The following is a 22,539-nucleotide window of genomic DNA, read 5'->3' as shown; positions in this document are numbered from 1 at the left end:
TGCGATGAACGTACGCATCCCAGTGAAAATGCCTTGGGCTTTTATTTAGCTTTCAGATACTGGAGTCTGCATGAGTACTGTTTTTATGTATTCATCCCAGAAGACCGCCTGTGTGCTACCAGCATAGCCACTGGGGTGAATAAAATAGGGGAAAATTCCCCCCGTTCTGGGATTTACCTTTTAGTGGGAGAGGAAGTGAGTATGTAAGTTACCGGAATTGTAAGTGCTGTTGGGTAAGTGGCTTCATTGATTAGGAAAGGAAGGCCTCGCAGAGCTGCTGGCGCCGTGGACACAGATGGAGAAGGAGGTGCGCACGGAGCCCAGCACCTGACGGGCCAGCAAAGCTGACGGAGTGAATGCGCGCAGCACACGGCCCAAGCCAGTGGTCAGCGCTGTGCTCTCGGTTAGGCCTGACCGTAACTTCCTGGGAAGTAAACCAGCGTTAGGTACCAGGCTTTGGATCCCCCGGCCATCAACTCTATTTTGCATTCCTGTTAACCTGGGGCCCCCGGGCTGGGGCCCATTTCTGTCCGCTTCCTCCAGCCCCCGTCCTTTGGCCGCGCGCGGAACTGTGCTGCCATCTGCCTCCGACCGGAGGAGAGAGCGCGCCGGGCGCAGGCCCTCCCGCCGAAATGCCCGCTTGGGGTGGAGAGGCGCTCCGAGCCAAGGTGGCCGCGCAGGACGGATGGCGCGCCTCCGCCCGGGCCCCCGCCGCCCGCTTTCGTTCTCCCGAAGCGGGCTTTCCACGCACCAGCGGCGAGGATGCCTTCCCCGCCCCCGGAACGTAGCGGCTCGAGCCCGGTTTCCCGCCGGACCGCTCGGCGGCCGGAAGCGGAAGTGCCCGTTGGCCGGGCCGTTGGCGGCGCTCCTGAGGCGTCCGGGCGGCGGCGGCGGCGGCGCGCTATGGAGCACGTGACGGAGGGGTCCTGGGAGTCGCTGCCGGTGCCGCTGCACCCGCGGGTGCTGGGCGCGCTGCGGGAGCTGGGTTTCCCGTACATGACGCCCGTGCAGGTACCCGGCGCGCAGGGGGCAGACAGGGAGAGGCCGGCGCAGAGGTGCCCGGCGCGCGCCGAATGGGGCACGGCCGGCCGCTGTCAGCATTGGGGTCCGCGCTCCGGGGGCACTGCCGCCGCGTGTGCCGCCCGGTCCCCGCCCACCCCGCCCTCGGGCGCAGGGACCTCCGGCCGGGCCGCGCCCCCTCCAGCTGTCGGGCGGCGGCCGATGCCTTCCTGCCGCGGGGCTGCTTTCCCTGTCGGCGACGGGGCGGCGGTGACCCTGCCTGCCTCGCGGGGTTGCTGTGGGCTCCGTGACACCGCGCTGGCCTCTGTGTCCACGGCGCGGGCTCAGGGAAGCGTCCTGGCCCGACTGACACTGAGGACGTAGCATGTCCCCGTCGGTCCCCGCTCCTGAGAAAAGCCAGTGGCGGGAAACGGGCTGCGAGGACCCGCACCGAGGCCTGTGCGGCTGGAGCTGAAGGAGAAGCGTGGGACGAGCTCAGCAGGGCGCGCGTGGCGGGGGTCCCGCGGGAGCTTGGGTTTTATTCGAAGTGCGGCGGGAGGCCATGCAGCAGGGACGGGACGGGGTCGGAGAAGCGGGGGTCCGCGAGCGGTGGCGGCGGCCGGGCGTGGAGAGGGAGCCGCGGATGCTGAGAAGTCAGGTTCAGACGGCTGGGGGGTGCCGAGGGGCCAGACGAAGGGGGCGCCGGGGAGAGGAGCCTGCAGGGCCCCAGAGGTTCGTGTCCCTGGCGTCCGGGCCGATGGAGGCGCCCTTCGCCGAGACCGGGAAGGCTGGAGCGGTCACTCGCTTCCGAGGGGAGTTCAAGAGAGGGCTGTTCTGAAATGTTGAGTTGGGGCGTCCGTATGGTCCTCAGGAAAGGTGTGGGGGGAACGGACGGGGCTGGAGGTAGAACTGGGGGGTGCTGTGCGCCACGCTGGGGGCTGTAGTGCCAGCGGGATCCCATCTCCGCCGTCAGAGCTGTCGGTCTGGGTCGTCCTCTGCGGTCGTCACGAGACACGGGTCCCTGGAAGCTCGCGCAGTGTACGGAGTGAGGGGAACCCCGCCTCTCTGATACCACAGCTGGACGGGCCTTGAAACTGTCCGCAGAGCCGTCCTGGTGCCCAGCGGGAAAGGAGCTGCTGTGGGACTAGAACTGAGGATTCCAGAACCTCAGCTCAGCTCGCTGTCCCCTGCCCACACCTGCGCAGACACCGTTGCCACGGTCCCTTTGAGCCACCCCTCTGGGTGCCTTGTGGTGACTTAGCTCCGATCCATTTTGGGGTGCGGGCCACCAAGGCCACCCAGTGCTTTCCTGGGGGCTTTGGCCCCATCTGTGGGTCATGGTGTTCTCTGACCAGGGCTTTGCTGTCTCTCTCCGTAGTCTGCCACCATCCCCCTGTTCCTGAGAAACAAAGACGTTGTAGCGGAAGCGGTGAGTGCCTTGTGTAAATGCTGCCCGTCCTCCTGTCCCCCCCCCCGCCCCCCAAATGTGCTGAGAGGAAAGCCGACCGGAACCTTGTCCCGCCGCAGGTCACAGGGAGCGGGAAGACGCTCGCTTTTGTCATCCCCATCCTGGAGATTCTTCTGAGGAGGGAAGAGAAGTTGAAAAAGGGTCAGGTGAGGAGAGCCAAGTGCTTTTCAGAGTCATCGGCGAGTTCACAGCTTTAGAAATAAACAGACACAGCGGGTTCTCTGCTCACAGACGGCCGCTGGGAGTGAGCGGCCTGCTCGGGAAGTGTGTCTGGGGCTCCCACGGCCGGGGCCACCGCCGAGCCCCCGCTCCCAGGGTGGCCCTCCTTCCTGTTGCAGCCCTCCCACTGGAACCAGGGTCCCTCTCACGGCCTCCGTGCAGCGAGGATGTGGCTGTGGAAGCGGCCCCAGGCATAGCGCCCTAGCGCTGCCCCATGTCCCCGCGCGCAGGGAGGCTGTGATGCGCTTTCCGGGGGAAATGGGTGTCAGATAAGCTTCGTTCACGCGTGAGTGACAGTGCTGTTGGCCGAGGCCAGTGCTGGTGAATTAACGCTACACATTAAACAGTCGGCACTGATTCGGGGCTCACGGGTCATCGCAGAGCAGAGCTGCCGTGAGTGAGGAGAGCTGACGGCGAGTCCAGGTCGCTGACACCCACTGTGACTGCGTGCTGCTGAGCAGGCCCCGGGGCGAGGTGGAGGGTCCGGGCTGCTCATCACGTGTGTGTGTGTGTGTGTTCCTCCCCCACCCCCCGCCGCCCGGGCAGGTTGGAGCCATGATCATCACACCCACTCGGGAGCTGGCTGTTCAGATAGACGAGGTGCTGTCGCATTTCACGAAGCCCTTCCCGCAGCTCAGGTAAATGGGGCGCAGTGTGCCTGTCGGCTGTGGGCCGGGGTTCCGCCTGGCCCGCTCAGGGACCGGTGTCTCGTTTTAGCCAGATTCTCTGGATCGGAGGCAGGAACCCTGGAGAAGATGTCGCGAGGTTTAAGGAACACGGGTACGTTTGCTGGCTGCTGCTCTGTGCTTGCTCTGGGCACTGGCCCGGGAGGATGTGCGTGAGCTGCGCCCGCAGAAAGCGCCCCTTTCGGCACCCGCCCCTCCCCAGAAAGGTTTCTCCTCCCGGCCAATCTCCCGTTGTGCACGTGGCTCCTTCCTGTGGGCCCTCCTGAATCTGCACCCCCAGCGAGCCTTATCCTGCAGGAGACGGGAAGTTGGGGCGTGCCCACCCCCAGCTCTCCCCAGGTGACCTGCGGGGCTCAGGGCTCTCTCTGAGCGGCCTCAGCCCTCCTGGGTGCTGTCTGACCTCGCCCGGAGCCCCGGGCCACAGACCCCCACTTGTGTGCCTGGCACATCCCTGGGGGCCTCACAGCTGCTGCAGGCACGTCTCAGACAGGGCTGGGCATTTTCTTCCCCGGACTGCCCCGTCCCCTGGACTCCCTGGTCATCTGTCCACCCGTGCTCTGGAGTCTGGGGTCAGCCTTGATGCCTCATAGTTCCTCTGGTCCCCTGACAGCGGCCAGCACCAGGCCCTTCGCGTCTTCTCTCCAGAGCACGTCCACGCAGCACCTGCCCCCGCACCGGCCCCGCTCCTTTCTCTCCCGGCTCCTGCGGAAACGCCCAGAGGCGCGTTCTGCCCTTGCCCGCTTATAGTCCACTCCCTGCACAGCTCCCACGGTGGCCTTTTCAGAGTGCCAGCCTGGGCCTGTTCCCCACTGAAGACCAGTGGCTCCTGCCGGCCCTGAGAGTAGATCCTAACCAGGCGGTCTCTACCTCCAGCTTACCCTGCAGCCTTTTCTCTGCAGAGCCTGGCTGGTGCTGAGGGCCCCGCGGGTATTTAACAGACACTTGGGATCGTGTTGGAACATGTGGCCGCCAGCCCTTTGGCTGCTTCTCAGTCCCAGCAGGGCTCCTAATGAGCTGTGATAGGTGTTATGCCCAGTGTGTTGGTGACTCTTCATAAAGAGAAGTGTTTTTACTGGGCACTCACTGTCCCCACTCCAACAGGAGCTGCCTGGTAGAAGGCGTCACAGACTCCAGCCCCGCCAGGGGTCAGCACGTCCTGTGAATGTGCGAAGGGGCCTGGGTGGGGCTGGGGGCGCTGGCTGGGAGGTGCCTGAGTTCTCACCTCCAGCTCCCGGCTGCCATGTGGGACTCTGCCCCAGCACTGCCAGGTTTTTAATTTTTAAAAATAATATGGATTCCTAGGTTTTGTGCGTCATCTCCAGATCATGGAGACTGTTGGCATGTGATTCCCACCCTAACAAAATGACTTGCGGGCCAGCCAGTCTGTGGACGCCGCATCTGGCCCTCAGTCTGCCAGTTTGTGATCGCTCCGTGAAATCGCCTGTTTCCGTTACCATTCTCATTTCATAGATGAGTTCCCTGACCCTGCCAGGGTTGAGTAACTCGTCCTAGGTCAGGTGTCTGCAGACCCCCTCCAGGCAGGACCAGATGGCAGCTATGTGGCTTTGTGGCCCTCACAGCCTCTGTCACAACGGTCAACTCGACTGTGTGTGAAAGTCTCCTGAGACCACGTGTGAATGCAGGGGTGTGGGTGCCTGCCAGTAAAATGTCCCAGAAATAGGCGGAGGGAGGCCAGGAGTTTGCTGGCCCCGTCCCGGGTCTCAGCCTGGGACCGGCGTCTGTGTCCCCACAGCCCACGCGTCTCCTGTTCTGCACACACCCCTCCGCTCGCCTGTCTCCTTTCTCTGCACTGGGATCCAGGTGGCTTTTCGGGGAGGCAGATAGAGACCTTGGTGTTTGGGATCACAGATAGCCCCAAGACCAGCTAGTGCGGTAAACGCACACCTTGTTTTCCAAGTGGGAACATCGTGGTGGCGACCCCGGGACGCCTGGAGGACATGTTCCGAAGGAAGGCCGAGGGCCTGGATCTGGCCAGCTGTGTGCGGTCCCTTGATGTCCTGGTGTTGGACGAAGCAGACAGACTGCTGGACATGGGGTTTGAGGCCAGGTACTGGGTGTGGACTTGACTGGCTCTGGGTAATACTGGACGGGACAGGAGCGGCCCATGGCGGCGGCGGCTCCCGCCTCCCGTCTCGAGGGGCCACACAGGAGTTTCAAACCACTGGGTTGTTTGTGCCTTCGAGTTCGGCCCCCCAGCGTGAATTCCAGGGCTGCTTCCTGAGGTGCGCGTCTTCGTGGTTCCTTTACCGTTGGGGCGCGCACCATGGGGGTCTGGCTCGTCTGTCGTGCGGTTTGCCCGTTTTAAGTGGCTTTTAGTTGCAAACAGCTGCATGTCTTAATTTCACCCCCTTGGAGTTGCCCCATTTTAGGAAAGTGAGCAGGTGCAGATCATGGGGGAACTGGGGAGAGGAGGGCATGAGGAGGAAATAGGGGTCACCCAGAGGCTCCCCTCCCTGTTTTCTCTCCCATAAGTGCCAAGATAGGTTCTCTCTCAGTCTTTCTCAGGACCTCCTTACCTTAGTGTCTCATACAGTGTTGATTGGCCGTGCTGGTGAGGTAGGGGTTCAGTGTGCACCCTCTTTTTTTAGCATAAACACCATCCTGGAGTTCCTGCCGAAGCAGAGGCGAACGGGCCTCTTCTCGGCCACGCAGACGCAGGAGGTGGAGAACCTGGTGAGAGCCGGCCTCCGGAACCCCGTGCGCGTGGCGGTCAAGGAGAAGGGCGCGGCGGCCAGCAGCACCCAGAAGACGCCCTCCCGCCTGCAGAACCACTACATGGTGAGCGCCTGGGCGACGCGTCCGCGGCTGGGGCCTCGGTGCGGCACGGTGCCCTGCCCGGCAGTGCCGTGCGCGGGAGGCGGGCTAAGGGCGGGGCCCTGTGTTCTCCCCAAAAGCAGCCACAGGACGGTGACTGACGTGGGAGGTGCCGTGAGTGACCCTGACTGGGGTCGCTTCCCTTGCGTCGTGTACACACGCCGTCCCACCGCGCGCCTTCGGCACGTGCAGCTGTGCCGGCCGGTCCTGGCCCCGGGCGCCGGGAGGGCTGAGCACACGGCCGGAGCTAAAGCGAGCGGCCGGAAAGTGAATTGTTTCCACCTGAGCTGCCTTCCGTAAGCTCAGTTCTCTCCTCTTTTATAAAACGAGCTCATTCTGTGCGAATCGATTGGGTTTTTCAGTAAACTCTGTTTCTCCCATTTTGCTCCGAGCTGAGGGGTAACGGGGCAGCCAGGGAAGCACGGCCCCGGAGTGAGCACTGGGTGCTGCTTTCAGTCACTTACCGCCTGCTTATCTGTGCGTTTCATCCACGGCGCCCGCCTCGCTCTTGGAGAGCGCCGAGGGCTGCGTCTGCAGGGCGAGAGCGGAGGGCAGTCAGGGAAAGCTGAGCTGTGGCAGTGCATGGGGGGCTGTCTGTCCTTCTCGGTGGGCGACTAATCGCTGCTGCAGCCAGCTAGTGGGCCTTGTGTTGTCACCTACTTGGAACATGATTCCGTCATTTCCCTTCCCCTTCCCTGTGTGTCTGTTTTATCTGTACGACACTGTTCTCACTGACACGTTAACCTCCAGCAGGCAGCGCAAACCGGCAGCAGTTAATGATGGGTGTCCTGGGGAGCGGCCTGCACTTTGCTAGGGAAGCACATCTACAGCGTGAGACCCTTGCGTATTTTAAAATGCACTTGGGGACAGAGCAGCACAGTGTGGTGGCTGGTCACACCTGCTGATGAGGGAACAGGTGGGCTTTAGTGTGGGTTAGGCCGGGTCTCCAAGGGCAGCGTGTGTGCCCCTCCTGCCCCCAAGTGGTCAAGTGTTTTATTACACGTGCTGGGGAGTGGGCGGCACCCTTGGCCTTGCCGCTTCCGCCCGAGGCGCGGAGGGCTGCGGATGCAGCCTGGCAGTTAGGAGTGTGGCCTGTGCCTTGTCTTGGTCCCTTCCTAACAGAACTCGACTGCCACACCTGTACAGGGGGCTCGGGTGGCACCCAGGTCACGGAGTGATTGTGAGGATGAGTTTATTGCACAGATGGAGGTGTCTGGGCCCCTGCTTATTAGTCTACAGAGGCACTGACAGGTGTTGGTGGTGATGTCACCAGGGCCGCTCCTGCACCCGCTGTAGTGTGTCCCTTGTGACTGCACTTGGAGATGCCTGAGTGCGTTGGCAGAAATTCCAAACCAAGGCTTTGGTTTTGGTAAAAATAGGGGAAATGCATTCAGGAGGATTTAAAAGTCCCCAATTTAGGGTCTGAGTGGAGCACTTGATTTCATCATTAGGGGAGACTCTGTCTCCATGGAGGTCTTTCAAGTGACTACATTCCTTCCTGGGAACCTGTGTTCACCTCAGAGCCGTGCACCAGGGTCTCCCGGGGTCTCTTACGCAATGTGGGTCCTTGGTCCACTCCCGAGCCGGGACTCTGGCAGTCGTGGCAGTCGCCCGTCCTGAAGTCTGTTCTGAGCGAGGCGTCCCGACGAGCATTCTGACGGAAGTGCGCTACATGTGCAGGAAATCAGGTGCCTTAAAATGAAGGCTGAAACTGAACATCGCTGCAGGGGTTACGACTGATGTGTTCCTTATTTTATGGTTTCCTTTCTTTGTTGCAGGTATGTAAGGCGGATGAGAAGTTTAACCAGCTGGTACATTTTCTTCGCAATCATAAGCAGGAAAAGCACCTGGTCTTCTTCAGGTAACGCTGCCGGGCTCTGTGGCGGGCTGGGGCTCAGCCCACCTGGAACTCGAGGGGCGTGGGGCCCCTGGGTGTGGGGTTCTCTCAGTTCGGAACGCTTCTGGCAGCAAAGAACTGAAAACCGGACTTCTGGACGAAGAAGTCCTGCGGGAGGCAGGCCCTGACATTGCTTTCTGTCTCAGCCACAGCAGGGTCAGTGTTCCTGCACTTGCTTTGGCCTCTGCTTCCTGTAGTCCCCTCATAGGTTCAGGGTGATCGCTGTCACCCCCTTGTCCTTGTCTGCACGAGGACTGGTGAAGGAGGAGGGCCCCGGGAGGGAAGGCAGTGGGGCTCTGTTTGTTTCTCTCGATCAGAAGAGTAGAAAGCTTTCTCGGGGCCCCCTCCTCCCTGGCTGACGCCGCTCCCCTGTTACGGGCCAAAGGGGGTCACCTGCCGCCCTCACAGGGGTGCGGGAGGCGAGGGAGGCCGGCCGGCCGTGGCGGCAGCTCAGCCAGCCCAGCGCCGGGCACAGTGGCGTCTGCTGGTGTTGGAACGCAGGCTGGGCGCAGCTGTGTGCGCCCCTGAGGCTCCCCCTTCCTCCAGACAACCTGCGGCGATGCTTTTGGCAGACACCACAGGGGCCTTCTTTTCCAGCTGCCCTTAACTCTGCTGACCCACAGTTATGAAATGCAGCCTGGTGCACACACGCGTGCACACGTGCCAGGGAGACCACAGACCTGCGCTTGACCAGGGGGAGGCGTTCTGCTCTTTTCCGTTCCGGTCCAAAGCCCAGAGTTGATTTCAGGACCCACCGGGTTGCGTTCAGGATCTAACGGCTTTGCTAGGCACTGATGTCCTTCGTGGGGGAAACAGGGACGCCGTCACTCGGCACGAGCGTCTCGGACAGAGGGACTTGGGTGATGCAGGTCAGCCCAGGCGGGCGTGTTGCCACCTGCTGCGGGGGAAGGGCGCTGGCCTGGGCTCTGCCCTCACTCCCATGGCTTCTCCGGAAGCTTTGGAAGCTTGGGAAGACAGGATCTGGGGAGCCCCATGGCCACCTCTCCAGGGCACATGCTCCTACAGGGTCCTTGGGTGACTGAAGTGCAGGCCAGGTGTCTGGGAGAGGACCTGCGTGGCCTGACTGGGGTTCCTTGCTGAGCTCCGAGAATCAGCCTTGGGAAGAAGCAGCTCCGCAGAGGAGAGGCAGGAGTGCTTGGACATCTTTTGAAACTACTTATATTTAAGACGTCATTGTTTTTGTTGTAAAAGGTGACTTCAATTTAATTCGCTTCTCGGGGCCAGGGGCTCCCCCTTGCCAGATCGTCCTCAGACAGTGGGAGTACGTCCTCGGGGCTCTAGGCCATGTCGAAGGCATTCTGTTGGCCCGAGGGGTTTCGAAATGTAGAGCTTAGCTGTGGATCTTAACAGCCACTCTGCCTTCTCCTGGAGGACGGGGTCGTCGCGGACGGTGACCGGGGCCTCTGTCCCTCTCGCAGCACCTGTGCCTGCGTGGAGTACTACGGGAAGGCTCTGGAGGCGCTGGTGAAGGGCGTGGAGATCATGTGCCTTCACGGGAAGATGAAGCACAAGCGGAACAGGATCTTCATGGGCTTCCGCCAACTGCAGAGGTGGGGGCCTCGCGGACACGGCGCCTCTAACCACTGCGTGCCTCTGCCTCGGGAGCTTGGCAGGCTCGGGGTTCCCTGCTGGAGCCCTCCTCCCCTCTCCCCACCATCCCGTCTTCTCCTGGGGAGGCCAGGTCACCCCTCTGTCCCGGCCTCGTGACGCTTTGCTGAATGGACTTCCTTAGCTGTCTGCTGCCTTCCCCGCGAGGTTGTAGGTGCCGCGGGAACAGGCTCCTGTATGTCGTGTTCACGCCTAGATTCCCCGGGGCCTGGCCACTGGGGTTTCGGTAATGACCCGAGGAGCCCGTGATCCTCCAGAGAGGTGGGAGCGGGGCGTTCAGTCCAGCTTGCAGGTTGTCAGGCGGGTGACGACGGAGGGGAACTGTGTCTCAGTGACTGTGACTTGGTCCTGTTTGTACGTGTAAATGAGACTTTTTTTTTTTTTTTCTTTTATTAGAGAGAATTTTTATAAGCATTAATTTGAGCCAAACTGGTAACATGCCGTTCAAAGCATGTGTTTGGGCAAAGTGATAAGACTGTCACATCTCAGTCAGGGACAGAGAAGCCCACTTGTTTTAAAGGCTACAGTCTCTTCTGTGTCCCAGGCGGGTGCTCAGTCCACTTGGCCATGCTCTCCTGTTACAGTCCCTTTTTTCAAGTGAAAAAATGCAGGTTTTTTAATTCCTTTCACTGTCTCCTCCCCACCTCCCCCACTCACGGGGGATTTCTGAAGGCCGAGGGATGCTTAGGAGGAGGGACAGACTGAGGCGCTCTGCTCTCACCAGCAGTTGCTGCGGTGGGAGGCCCCGGAGCCTCTTGCTGTGTCGGCATCGAGCTCGGTGAGGCCTGGTGGATGGGGACGGAAGCGCGGCCCCCTCACGACGCGCTTTCTCCCCTCGCAGCGGGATCTTGGTGTGCACCGACGTGATGGCCCGAGGGATCGACATTCCCGAAGTGAACTGGGTTTTGCAGTACGACCCTCCCAGCAGCGCAAGGTACCGCTGACAGCGTGACGTGCCAGACGTGGGCACAGCGGCCAGGGGAGGCGGGTGGGTGAGCCGCGCCTGTGTGAGTAGTGATGCCACGTTACACGGCAGTGACAGGCATTTTCTAATACTTTCTCAAGTTCCTGCACAAAGGTACATGATGGAGTGTAAAGGAAACCAGTACAAAATACCGTGTACGGAAACCTCAGTAACTCTCCCGAAGTGAAAGTAATAAATGCTTCCAGACATCTGAAAATGCCTGTAAACATAAACTCCTGAGTAGTAATATTGGCCCCTTCCCGGTGGAAGGGTTACAGGGCCTCTTTCTCTTCTTTCACCCTCACCCGAGGACAGGCCTGTTGGGGGAGGGGAGGGCAGGGAGAGAGGGAGAGGAACGGTGACGCGAGAGAGACGCATCGGCCAGCCGAGTCTCACAGCCGCCCCCCAGGCATGTGCCCTGACAGGGACCGAACCCCTGACCCCTCTCTCCACGGGACGATGCCCCGCAAGCTGGGCCGTGTAGGTCGGGCTGTTTTTTATCCTTTGCGTTGTTTCCAGATTTTCTACTAGGACCACGTCCTACCTGTACCGTCAGACAAGCACACATTGCAAACCTGATCGTTCATGTTAAGTGAACAGAACCCCGTCTGGGTGGCAGCATGTGTTGAATTGTCAGCTCTTGTACTTGAACAGCAGTCAGACGCAGAGGGGGACTGGGCTCTGGGCAGGCGGCCCCGGGCCTGCTCTGCTCAGCCGTCGTCACGCGGCACTCTGTCCCCGCTCTGTGTTCACAGCGCCTTTGTGCATCGCTGTGGCCGCACGGCCCGCATCGGCCACGGGGGCAGTGCGCTGGTGTTCCTCCTCCCAATGGAAGAGTCCTACGTCAGCTTCCTTGCGATCAACCAAAAAGTAAGCTGTCTTCTCTTTTCACGCAGAATGCCCGGGTTGGGTAGGCGAAGAGTTCTTTCCCCGTGAGTGGTCTGGATCGCAGACGGGGGTTATGGTGGATGCCCAGGGCCAGGCTGGTGACGTGTTTGCGTCCCTCTGGCTGGCGTGGAGGCTGTGGAGGGACACCGGCCTCACCTGGGTGGCAGCCACGGTTCACCCAGCTGAGGGTCACTGGTGGACACTCATGGGGATGTGGACCTGGTATTGCTGTATTTTTCAACCAGAGGTCAGAATTGTTATAGAACCTGATTTTAAAATTTTCTTTAGAATCTTAGAAATACTTTCAGACAGAATAAAACACCTGGGTTGGATTGGGGCTCTGTGGCCTGCGATGTGAGATGCAAACGAGGTGCCTTGCTCTGGTTTTACTGGCACGGGCGGTGGTGGGGGCCCGGGGACGGGAAGTGAGCGAGGTCTCTGTGTAGTGCCCCCTGCAGGAGATGCCACTCCAGAAGGACACGGTGGACCTCCTCTCCAGGCTGCGGTCCATGGCCCTGGCCGACAGAGCTGTGTTTGAGAAGGGCGTGAGAGCTTTCGTGTCCTTCGTCCAGGCTTACGCCAAGCACGAGTGCAGCCTCATCTTCAGGCTCAGGGGTGAGTTGGCCTCGGGCACGCGCTTGCGTCTCCACCCGAAGTGAGTTTTACAGCGTGAAGCTGCTTGGTTCTTAGGAGAATGTTAGGCACGCATGTGCCAGTGCTACTCTGTGCTGAACGTGTAACAGGAAGTCTTCCGAGGGTTTGAATAGACAGAGGGGACCGGCTGCCGAGTATTCCTCTCTAGTGAAAATGTAGTTATTCTAACTCTATCACGACGAATCTGTGAGATCATTCGGTTAGAAAATGGCCTTGCTGGGACTCTTCCCTGGCCGGCCTCCGAGCCCTGCTCTGGGCGCGCTCACTCCGCTGTTCCGGTTTCCCCAGACCTGGATTTTGCCGCCCTGGCCCGAGGCTTTGCCCTGCTGAGGATGCCCAGGATGCCAGAGCTGAGGGGAAAGCAGTTCCCCGACTTCGTGCCTGTGGACATTGACACGGACTCCATTCCGTTTAAAGACAAAATCAGGGAAAAGCAGAGGCAGAAGCTACTGGAGCAACAGAGAAAGGGGAAGACAGAAAACGGAGGGAGGAGGAAATTCGTGAAAAATAAAGCGTGGTCAAAGCAGAAGGCCAAAAAGGAAAAGAAGAAAAGGAATGAGAAAAGGAAGAGGGAAGAGGTAACGCCGGCCGTTTTCTTTCTTACCCCCCACCTTAGAACTCCGGACCGGTTTTGTTGAAATAGTGTCTTCTAATGGCGCTGCGTGGGGCGCGCACGTCTGTGTCACCTCGGTGACGTGTGGTGTGTGTGGGAGGTGACCTGAGCACACACTGTGCCTGGTCCAAGGCTGCTGGTGTCACAGCCTGTGTGGCCGAGACACTCAGGGGTCTGTCGGTCTCTGCCCTTAGGGTTCTGATATCGAAGATGAGGACATGGAGGAGCTTCTTCGTGACACAAGGCTCTTGAAGAAGTTTAAAAAGGGCAAGATCACTGACAAAGAACTTGAGAAGGGGTTGCTGACAAGCACCAAGCGGCCGGTCAGGTCGGCAGATGTGGGAGTCTCAGGTGCGGAAGAGGACTGCTGACCCCGGGGCCTCGGTGGGACACGGGGTGCCCAGCACGCGGCAGGCGGCTCACACTGGCTTTCGCCGCCGTGACCAGAACCGCAGCCGAGGAGCCAGGAAGCATCACGTGGCTGAGAGCTGCCCTCAGACTGGGGAGCAGGAGGCGCTTCCACCCTCACGCATGTTTCACTGAAAACACCCCAGCCTTGAAACCCAGCAGATGTAAGGTTATTTGAGTGTAAATATTAGATGCCAATATTTATTTTGATGGGTCACCTATAATTAAAGAGCTCATTTTTCTGGGCCTATTTTATACTTTGTTTTTCTCTTTTCTTTTGATCAGGCAATGGGTTTATTGAGAGAAAAAGGGGAAAGTGAGTGGAGGGGAGAGATACCCCCCAGACCGACTCAAGGGCCCATGGGAGACCCCTGGGCCTATTTCATACTTACTTTTAATATATAGACACTGAAGGACACTTGATCTTAGGCCCCTGACCTTCCTGGGTGCCCAGGATTGCCAGGTTTTCCTTCTTTCCCAGAACAGTCCCTGGTGCTCTTCCTGGGCAGCGTCTGAGAGAACCAAGGAGCAGGCCGAGCTCTGGGACAGAAGGCTGGTGAGCCTTCTGAGGGACACAGCGCGTTTCCCTCGTCACCTGCATGCGGGTGGCTGCAGGGTCCTCTCCAAGGGGGGGTCTGGGGGCAGCGGTCAGTACCGACGCAAAACCGTATCAAAATCTTTGATGCCGTTTATTTGAAAATAGGCTGAGTTTGTTCCCAAGCAGAGTTTTTACAATCTGTTCAGGCGTCAAACCTGTTAAGTCACATCTTTCACAGACACAGGATTTCAGTGTACACGTGCTCTAGAAGGCGGCGGCGTAAGTGGTGGTCCGCACTCCGCTGGGTTTGACCCTGCCCAGGGGATCGCAGGGAGGCTGATGCCAACCGAGCAGGCGTGTCCTGCCTTCTCGTAAGGCACCATGTGTAACTTGTGGCCCGGTGGGCAGGGCACCCGGCTGCAGTGAGATCACCGGCTTGGTCAGGCCGGCGTCTCTTTAATGGCTGCTTTTGGCAAACCACCTGCGGTGCAGAGGAGGGTACGGGAGGGGCCTCGGGGTCATCTCTTCATCAGCTAAGGAGCCAGTCATCTAAGGTCTATTTCTGGAAACAGGAAATGAATGAAAGTATCTGGAAACCGTCAGTACAGTTTAGGTTGTCTTAGGAGAACCATGAACATGTTTAAATGGGACCGAAGATTGTAAGTCCTTCGTCCATAGATCCTCACGGGAGAAGCGGCCCCGTCCTGCCGGCTCCCCGAGGGGCCAGGAGGCGCCTCACCCGCCGCTGCTGCGGCTGCCGCCAAGGCAGGGGGGCCGCGGTCACAGATACAGCTTGATGAGTTCGTCGCTGACTGCGGAGGGGGTCAGCACCCCCAGGTCCGTGAACAGCAGCGTGATCAAGGAGGGCGGGGTGTAGTCCACCCTCGGGTGCTCCTCTCGGAGGTCCTGTCCGGCCCGCACGGACTGCAGAGTGGCCGCCTTGTACTGGGGAGGCAGGAAGCACGGGTTGGTCTGCGTCCCCGACTCGGGGCGTTGCCCGGGGAGGCCCTGGCCCGAGCAGTTAGCGTGCTGCTGCCTGAACGTGCCCTCTGGGAACGGGGCGCAGCCAGCCGAGAGCACCCCGACGCAGAGGGCAGTGCCGCGGCGGCCTGCCGGCCCCACAGCACGTGTCCCCTCCCTGGTGAGCAGGGTGACTCCCGCAGACCTCCCGGGTGACAGGCTCTGAGCGCGTACCACGGGCCAGGCACCGTGCTAAGCTCTTCCCACGATCGTCTCAGAATCAGACGACCCCAGTCACGCTGTCTGCCCGCTGCACAGGTCACTGAGGCTCGGAGCTCGGGGGGAAAGGGCCCCCCGAGGGCACGCGGTCAGTCGGCGGTAAGAGGGAGCTGAGTCCAGGCCGCGGCCTCCAGAGCTTGCCCTCTGCACTGACAGCCCTCCCTGCCCGCAGCCCGTGCCTCGTGCTGCAGCGGACGGGGGGCTGGGAGCCTGACACCCTGGGGACAGATGAGTCTGTGAGCCTAACCACCACCAGTCTGTCTCTGTATCACAGGTGTTGGGGGAAATGGCCATGAGAAGCGAGTAACTTACTGAAACATTCTCAGCATCTTTTCAAAGGTTTCAGTTTAGATACAAATACCCCATCAAATATGTAAAACTCTTGCCTTAAACTTATCCGGGACGTCTTGCTGATTTAGTGGGAAGAGCCGCACAAACTTGAAACTTTCCGCAACCACGTAAAACGGCTTGTTCTGGGCTTTGGCACACACGGCCATCTGGTTGGTGCCGATCTGGGGGTCAGAGGTCAGAGGAAGGCGACGGGTGAGGTGTTACAGCACAGCGCAGGTGGCAGCAGCAGAAAGCTTATGAGTGAACATGACATATGTAATCTGACTCGGGAATGGAAGAGGATTAAAAAAAAAAAAAAAAAAAAAAAAGAGCATAGATATTTTGCCCAAGGCATACAAATGGGCAATAAACCCAGGAAATGGTGATCGGGATCCTCAGTCATTAGGGAAATGCTGGTCAAAACCATGATGGAATATGACTTCTTACCTACGAGGAGGCTGTAATTGTGTTTTAAAGTCCAGGCAAGGAGACAGAGAAACTGGAGGCTTGTGCTGTGCTGGCGGGGGTGGAACGGGGGCAGCGGGGGTGTAATGGGGGCAGCCGCGGCGGGCAACTGGCGGTTCCTCCGAGAGCTACACACACAGCCACCATGTGGCCCAGCGAGCCCACCCCTTGGTGTGTAACTGAAGAATCGAAACCAGGAGCTCCACCTGATACTTGTACACACATGTTCACAGCAGCATTGCAACAGCCAAACAGCAGACACAGGCGTCTGTCAGTGGACGGACAGACAGACTATATGTGGTCCACGATTCAGCCATGAGAAGGAAGGAAGCGCTGGCCCCCGCTACCGCCTAGGCCGGCTTTGAAAACAGCATGCTGGGAGGAACAAGCCCAGCTGGAGGGGGGACACCCTGTACGGTTCTACTCCTGCGAGGTACCCAGAGCAGGCAAAGGTCACGGAGACGGAGGTTAGGGGATGGGGGGTGGGGGCGGTAAGGTTTGCCTCGTGGTGACAGTTTCTGCCTGGGCCCATGGAGCGGTGTTGAAGATGGTGTGATTCTACAACAGTGTGAATATAATTAATGCCACTGGACTGGACACTTATAAACAGTTGTTAAAATGGCTAATTTTGTGTCATATATATTTTAACATACACACAGAAACTGAACTATCATGGAATCTTTCCATGTTACGCAATGGATAGAGAAATGTTAACACACTTTATGGATGTCAGATAATGCTTAATTAAAAACCAACTAACCAAAGAACCCAATTTCAGTAGAAACATGCTCTGAGGAAACATATGCTACGTTCTGCTAATCCACATTGCTCGGTCTCGCAAGCAGAAGGGGATCTGACCAGAATCGGCCTGACCCGCAGTGGCATCTGGGACGCGGGCAGTGAGCGGCTGCGCTGAGCGGGGTCAGTGCCCGAGCCACTGCGCACAGCGCTGCCCGGGGTGCCGGCCCGCGGCGCCTCTCCCTGTCCTGCACAAGGGCGGCAGGGAGCTGGGGCCCCTACCTTGTTAATAATGCCTCCGTTTTCAACAACTCCTTCGGCACCAACGATGACAAGATCCACTTTCTCCATGATGTAGCTAAGGAGAGCAAGGAAAAACTGTTTACGCTTCTTGGCCCTCGTCAGCAGCATCACCACCTGCAGGGGTTAATATTCCCTTGTCACAGGGCAAGTTCCTCCTGTAACTTTCTTCCAGAGAGCACTTTGCGTGTGAGCCAGCCCCGGCACTGTCACCGGTTCTGCCACCGGGGGCATTAAAACCCATCTGGTCACGATTCCGTGTTACTCTGCCACCCAGCATGTGCACACAGATGTGCGTACTGAAGCAAGACTTTCAAGACCTGGCATTTCTCCCTGCTACGTGTGGTGCACTTTTCTGTTCGGCTTCAATACACACAAAACTGAAATTTACAGACCTGATGTGAAGCTGGAAAAGGTTCTGTAATTCAAGCATCTTTCAGGTAGGGTGAAGGGCAACTTACTTTTTTTTTTTTTTAAGCTTCCATTTATTTTTAGAAAGAAGGGAAGGGAGGGAGAGAAACATTGAATGGCTGTCCTCACACGCCCCCAACCAGGGACCTGGCCCACAACCCAGGCACGTGCCCTGACCAGGAATCGAACCGGCGACCTTTCAGTTCGCAGGATGATGCTCAGCCCACTGAGCCACACCAGCCAGGGCGGATTTACTTTTTAAAGTGAGCCATTAGTAGAATTCTTCAGAATGCTTACTTTCCAATACATTCCTAGTTTCCATCATCTGCCTTATGTGCTTTCTTTGTAAGAGACTGTCACTCCTGTTTTCCCTCGAGAGGTTCACCCACATGTGACCCGAGTTTAGGTCGCGTGGGGAGATGAAGAACCCGACCTTCGCACCTTGCTCCTAAGACGCACCGTAAGGCTCTGTGGACGACTCCCAGGACCCCTGCACCCTCCGGCCTGCCTTCTGTGCACCCCACCAAGACCCGGTAACGAGCTAGCTGGCTAAACGCAGCTATTAAGAGGCGGGACGCTCCCCGGTGCAGGTTTATGAATGGGACGCAAACCTTCAGCCTGGAAGTCCTGCTCCACACCAGCCCTGGGAGTGGGTGGGGAGGCTGGGCACTTACCCGACAGCAGCATCCAGGACCACGGTGACAGGGACATTGAGCTGGCACAGGGCTTTGGCCATTTTCTTACTAAAAACGACATTTTGAGAACATTAGAGAAAACCCAAGGAAGTTCCAATGTGATGCATAAATGAGCCACTGAAATGACAATAAATCACGTTAGCTTGAGAGTCAATTGATACCAATGGACTAAGGGACAGATCCCCAGACTTTGGACCAAGGAAACAAGAATTCGGGTTCTTTAGGAGGAAGCATGTGTCTCAGGGAAACTATACCCTTGGGGACAATGGGTTAGACATGCAAATTCAGAAAGAAGGGGGAAAGTTTTCCTTTCATTATCTCCCGAATGGATGCGACACGAGTAATCCTTGATAAAAAACCTTTTGCTGTTCCTCTGACTTCACCACTAACTAAAGCCGCCGGTCCCGGACGGTGACCCACTGTGAAGTCCCAGGAAGAGGCACATCGGGGCACGTTCTGGCTCCTCTCACCGTGACTGCCGGGCACACCACCCGTCGGGAAGGTACTTGCCCAGATAAGTCAGGCTGCGACTCCGTGACGTACACGCTGAAGCGCTTCTTGGCCGCCACAGCTGCTGCCAGCACCCGCAGGACCACTCTGGAGTAGGCGTGCGTTAGTATCCTCTGTGGGCCGAGAATGCTCCGTCAGGGCGCAAGCGTCCGATGAGCACCCAGCCCTGGGCCACGCCACCGCCTCCCTGGTCCCCCGTGGCTTTCCTGTGTGCGCCCTCACAGGTTGGCTACAGTCAGAAGCAAGGCCTCTGATGCTGTGCCCAGTTTCAAGGCCATGTGCACACTGAGAAAGGTCGCCGCCAGAGGAACGTGTAGGGGTCTCCTCTTCCCTGCACGCCCAGAAGTGGAATCCCCCTGCAGTGGACGAAAGCCTCTCCACTTGAAGGCTCTGTTAGATTCCTTGGGGCTGGATCTCCTATTTCTAGGCCATGATGTGCCCACTTGGGCCTACAGGCACTGGACAGAAAGCACCAGTTACCCCAGTGGGCTGCGTGGTGTGACAGCAGAGGAGAGGCTCAATTCCAGCTGCCCTCCTGTGGTCCCACAGATGCCACATCATCTGGTGTTTCTAGAGGACAATGTGAGGCGAATGGACGTAGCTCCCGAGCTCCTTTCTTGCCTGAGAGCTTGTTAGAAATGCAGGTTCTCAGGGCCTGCCCCGGACCTGCTGAGTCGGAGCCTGCATTTAATAAGATCCCCAGGCGGTTCACCCGCCTGCTTGAATTCCAGCAGCTCCGGTCCGAATTTGGTTTCGGTCTGCGCTGATGCAGGTGGGTGTTACACTAAGTCACGCTAGCGCCAGTGAAACCCACGCAACGCCAATGGCGTGGCCAGTCAGCGAGGAGAAGGCCAAGGCCGCTGACAGAGCAGGCGTCACCTGGCTAAAAATGGCTTTGTTTGCAACTGGCTTTTGTACAAGCTTCAGTCACATCTATTGCGTCATTTACTTAATAACATGCTTCAAAGTGTGGGAAGAGGTAATAAAACAGGACAAGACTTCAGAGTCCAAACGCACGTAAGTAATTTCATGGTCAGTGAGGTCTGATGGCAGCAGGCGGGAGGCCGCGGGAGAGAAGCCACGGAAGTTTGATTAGCCCCGTGCTTGGGGGGTGGGGGGGCTGGCTTAGCCCGCTGCTCCCGCTGCTCCTCCTTCACACCGAGCGGCCGTGCGGCTCTGTAACAGCGTTTGAAGTGACGTTGGAAAAAAAATCTCGGTCCAGTGCTCACCTTCGCCAGGAAGATAGACAGCATTAACCATTGATAAGTGCTGTTCTGTGTTGATTTAATTCACATTAATTTAGTACATAGTCAATAATAAAAATACTTGCTTAGTGAGACATCTTATTAAGTAAAAAAGCATCCATCCATGCCGTCCCAGTGGTTTTCTCTGCCTGTTAAAAATGACAACTATGATAATAACAACTACCTGTATCTGGTGCTTCCCGTGTGCCAGGCCCAGTGCAGAGTCCGTAATCAATCCCCACAACAACCCGATGAGGGAGGCGCTACTATTCCCCTTAGGGGGCAGGTGAGTAACTGCAGCACAGAGAGGCTACGTAACCAGTCCACGGTTACACAGCAAGGAAGTGGCAGAGGCAGGATTTTACCCTGGAGTCTAACTGCGAAGTCCCGGCTCCCCGTTATGTACGTGACGAGACCCACTCACCGCCCCGTCTTTGATGAAGGTGTGGCACAGGTCTGCAACTTTAGTTCTTGACAGAGATATTCTCATGAGGAAAAGCTCTCCCCGCTCAATCATGACCTTCTTACATTTGGAGAAATCCTAGGAAGAGAACAGCCTAATGGGGGCAAGGGGAAGGGCCCGGCCAAGCCAGAGGAGCCCACGCGGCCAGGGGAGGGCGGGGCTTACGGAGTGCTCCAGGGAGGTGAGGCTGATGAAGCGCAGGAAGAGCTCCCCGCCCGAGGACACGGCCACGGAGGAGTCCACGCCGCACAGGGTTTCTATGGCTCTGGTGAGGTTCGCTCGCAGGCCCTGGATTGTCTCCCCTGGATGGACCACATGAGACATGTGGCGTTCACCTGAGTGTCACGGCCCCTTGGTGGGTCTGCGAGTCACTCAGCTGACATGTACTGGGTGCGTCCTGGGGGCTGGACACCATTCTAGACACATCAGTGGACAAGACAGATGGGGGTCCCTGCTCTGATGGAACGCCCTTTCCAGCGGAAGAGGCAACCAATAACCAAGCACACAAAGAAATAAGGAAATGAATTACAGAGTGTAATGAGGACAGAAAAAGCAGAATGCCAGGAAGGTGACGCTATGGCAGAGTGTACAGGGATGGCTTCTTGGAGTGGGGGCCGTTTAAACTGAGAGCCAGGGAGGAGAGGACCCAGCTGCAGACAGATCCCGTGGGAAAGGTGCCAGGGACAGACGAGGACAATGCAAAGGCCCAAGGCGGGTGCACGCTTGGCGAGAGAGCGCACACAGGTGACCGAGGGTCAGCAGAGGAGAGGGCTGTGAGGCAGTGTGGGTGGCGGTTAGGTGTTTCGATGCTCCTGGGGGTCCAATGAGAAGACCCTGGAGGCTGTCGGGGGGGACACAGGTCTCTGGGTCAGCCCTTTGGCTTAAGGAAGGCTTTGTTACTTTGCTTACACAACAGGTCATGCCATACCCAGGTGCCTACACCCGGAATGCCCGAATTAGTAGGTGATCACAAGGCAAGATATTAATACCAGGATTTATTCTGGAACATTCTCTGCAGCATCTTCACAGAATCTGGCACAAGACAGCTCCGTGAACAGTTGGAAAGTTGAACTATTGCTATAATTTAGGCTTCATAGTCAACTTGATATAAGATGGTTACTTTTGATTCAAAGTATATTTCCCTTATGAAAGGGAACGCATTTTAATGGTAACGTGAGGACTCTCTCTAGTTTCAAAGGAAGAGTGAAATGAAGGAAGAAGCTGAGCTTGGGGTGACATCACATCATGCAGGCACACACAGGTCTCCCCCTCGCTGCACTTCTAACAGCTATTAGAAGACTTCAAGGCCCAGTGTGTTCGAGGACGGCTCTCACCTTTATCTCGCTTCAAGAACTCCAGCAAAGTCCGTATGGCAGCCACTGCTGAGGCCATGTCAGGAGATTCTTTCATCTGAGACTTAAAGTACTCAATCAACTCTGGAAGAGAGAAAAATGTACTCACTGAGTTCCCTTGGCGGGATGTGAGGCCAGGGAGCTTGTCAATCATGGCTGACCTTAGGAAGCAACCTAACTTAAAAACTTCCTTTCCAAGGTGTCTGGCTGTCAGGGGAATGAGACGACACCTGCTGAACGATGCTGAAAGGTCCTCCTCCCTCCTCCCCTGGACCCCGAGTCCCGAGAGCACCCCGGCCTCAGCCACCGTATCAATCTCTCCCGCAGCCTGTCTATGCCAAGCCAAGCCTACTCACGTGAGACCTATTTACATGTATGTAGAGGTCCACCCCTTTATTTTTTAACATGAAAGCTGCACTGTGTGTATTAGTTTGCCTTTGCAGTTCACGCAACAAAGCACTCTGATAACCACACTGGACAAGCCCCCAAACCCGCCTCCTCCTTCCGACGCCAGTAGCAGCTTCATCGGGGCAGGGAGTCCCACTCCCGCTCCACGCACGGGCCTGCAACACTTGCGCGCTCCGTTCCAAGCCTCGCTTTTCTGGACGAGGGCACTGGAAAGGAGCGCGCGGAGAGGGGGAGCCTGCGGCTACGCTCAGGGCCCATTCCCTGCACACGGGGCCACGGGAGGGGTTGGAGGAAGCGCATCCAGCCGAGCAGCCTGAGCTCGGCGCGTGAGCTCTCCCGGAGCCCAGCGTGGGCGTGCGCGGCGGGGGCACCCCTGCGCGGCTCCGCTGTAGACCCAGCAGGCCCGTCCCGTCCCGATTTACCCCTGTCGTCCATGGCGCCCCCCGGACCGCGGAGCCCCGGGGGGCCCGAGCCTCGCGTGCTGCCGGAGAAGTCCCGCGACCGCGCCGGCCCCGCGGCGCAGAGACTGACAGCGTGCGGCGCGACCCCGAGCTCCACTTCCGGCGCCCTGGGGGCGGGGCCTGGG

General features: G+C 58.2%; 2 protein-coding genes across 2 annotated transcripts; one reads left to right on the top strand and one right to left on the bottom strand.

Annotated features, from left to right (window-relative positions):
• Positions 1-846: 846 nt before the first annotated feature.
• On the top strand, positions 847-13,515 carry DDX55 (DEAD-box helicase 55). Its single transcript, XM_090291741.1, has 14 exons — positions 847-1,011; positions 2,378-2,428; positions 2,527-2,613; positions 3,233-3,324; positions 3,404-3,466; positions 5,291-5,440; positions 5,982-6,171; positions 7,986-8,068; positions 9,544-9,675; positions 10,575-10,667; positions 11,453-11,567; positions 12,032-12,200; positions 12,528-12,817; positions 13,047-13,515. Exons 1-14 carry the CDS (start codon positions 904-906, stop codon positions 13,221-13,223), a joined length of 1,800 nt encoding a protein of 599 aa, XP_090147867.1. The 5' UTR covers positions 847-903; the 3' UTR covers positions 13,224-13,515.
• Positions 13,516-14,537: 1,022 nt separating this feature from the next.
• On the bottom strand, positions 14,538-22,535 carry EIF2B1 (eukaryotic translation initiation factor 2B subunit alpha). The gene is made up of 9 exons (XM_090291743.1): positions 22,376-22,535; positions 21,528-21,629; positions 20,359-20,495; positions 20,155-20,271; positions 18,483-18,599; positions 17,956-18,020; positions 16,853-16,928; positions 15,424-15,549; positions 14,538-14,743 (listed from the first exon to the last, which is right to left on the bottom strand). Exons 1-9 carry the CDS (start codon positions 22,386-22,388, stop codon positions 14,579-14,581), a joined length of 918 nt encoding a protein of 305 aa, XP_090147869.1. The 5' UTR covers positions 22,389-22,535; the 3' UTR covers positions 14,538-14,578.
• Between the last annotated feature and the right edge of the window lie 4 nt (positions 22,536-22,539).

The sequence above is a fragment of the Furipterus horrens genome, unplaced genomic scaffold, assembly GCF_987537825.1.
Source record: "Furipterus horrens unplaced genomic scaffold, mFurHor1.1.pri manual_scaffold_11, whole genome shotgun sequence".
Classification (NCBI taxonomy): domain Eukaryota; kingdom Metazoa; phylum Chordata; class Mammalia; order Chiroptera; family Furipteridae; genus Furipterus; species Furipterus horrens.
Note: the sequence above shows the minus strand (reverse complement) of the source record. Positions and strands in the feature narration are given on the sequence as shown.

Excerpts from the sequence above, each read along its gene's own strand:
- DDX55 (XM_090291741.1), top strand. The coding sequence starts at position 904 with ATGGAGCACGTGACGGAGGGGTCCTGGGAGTCGCTGCCGGTGCCGCTG. Across the intron at positions 12,201-12,527 it reads CCTCATCTTCAGGCTCAGGG|ACCTGGATTTTGCCGCCCTG; the intron begins GTGAGTTGGCCT and ends CGGTTTCCCCAG. Across the intron at positions 12,818-13,046 it reads AGAAAAGGAAGAGGGAAGAG|GGTTCTGATATCGAAGATGA; the intron begins GTAACGCCGGCC and ends CTCTGCCCTTAG.
- EIF2B1 (XM_090291743.1), bottom strand. Across the intron at positions 20,272-20,358 it reads TCACCTCCCTGGAGCACTCC|GATTTCTCCAAATGTAAGAA; the intron begins GTAAGCCCCGCC and ends TTCTCTTCCTAG. Across the intron at positions 18,600-20,154 it reads CCTTCATCAAAGACGGGGCG|AGGATACTAACGCACGCCTA; the intron begins GTGAGTGGGTCT and ends CTCGGCCCACAG.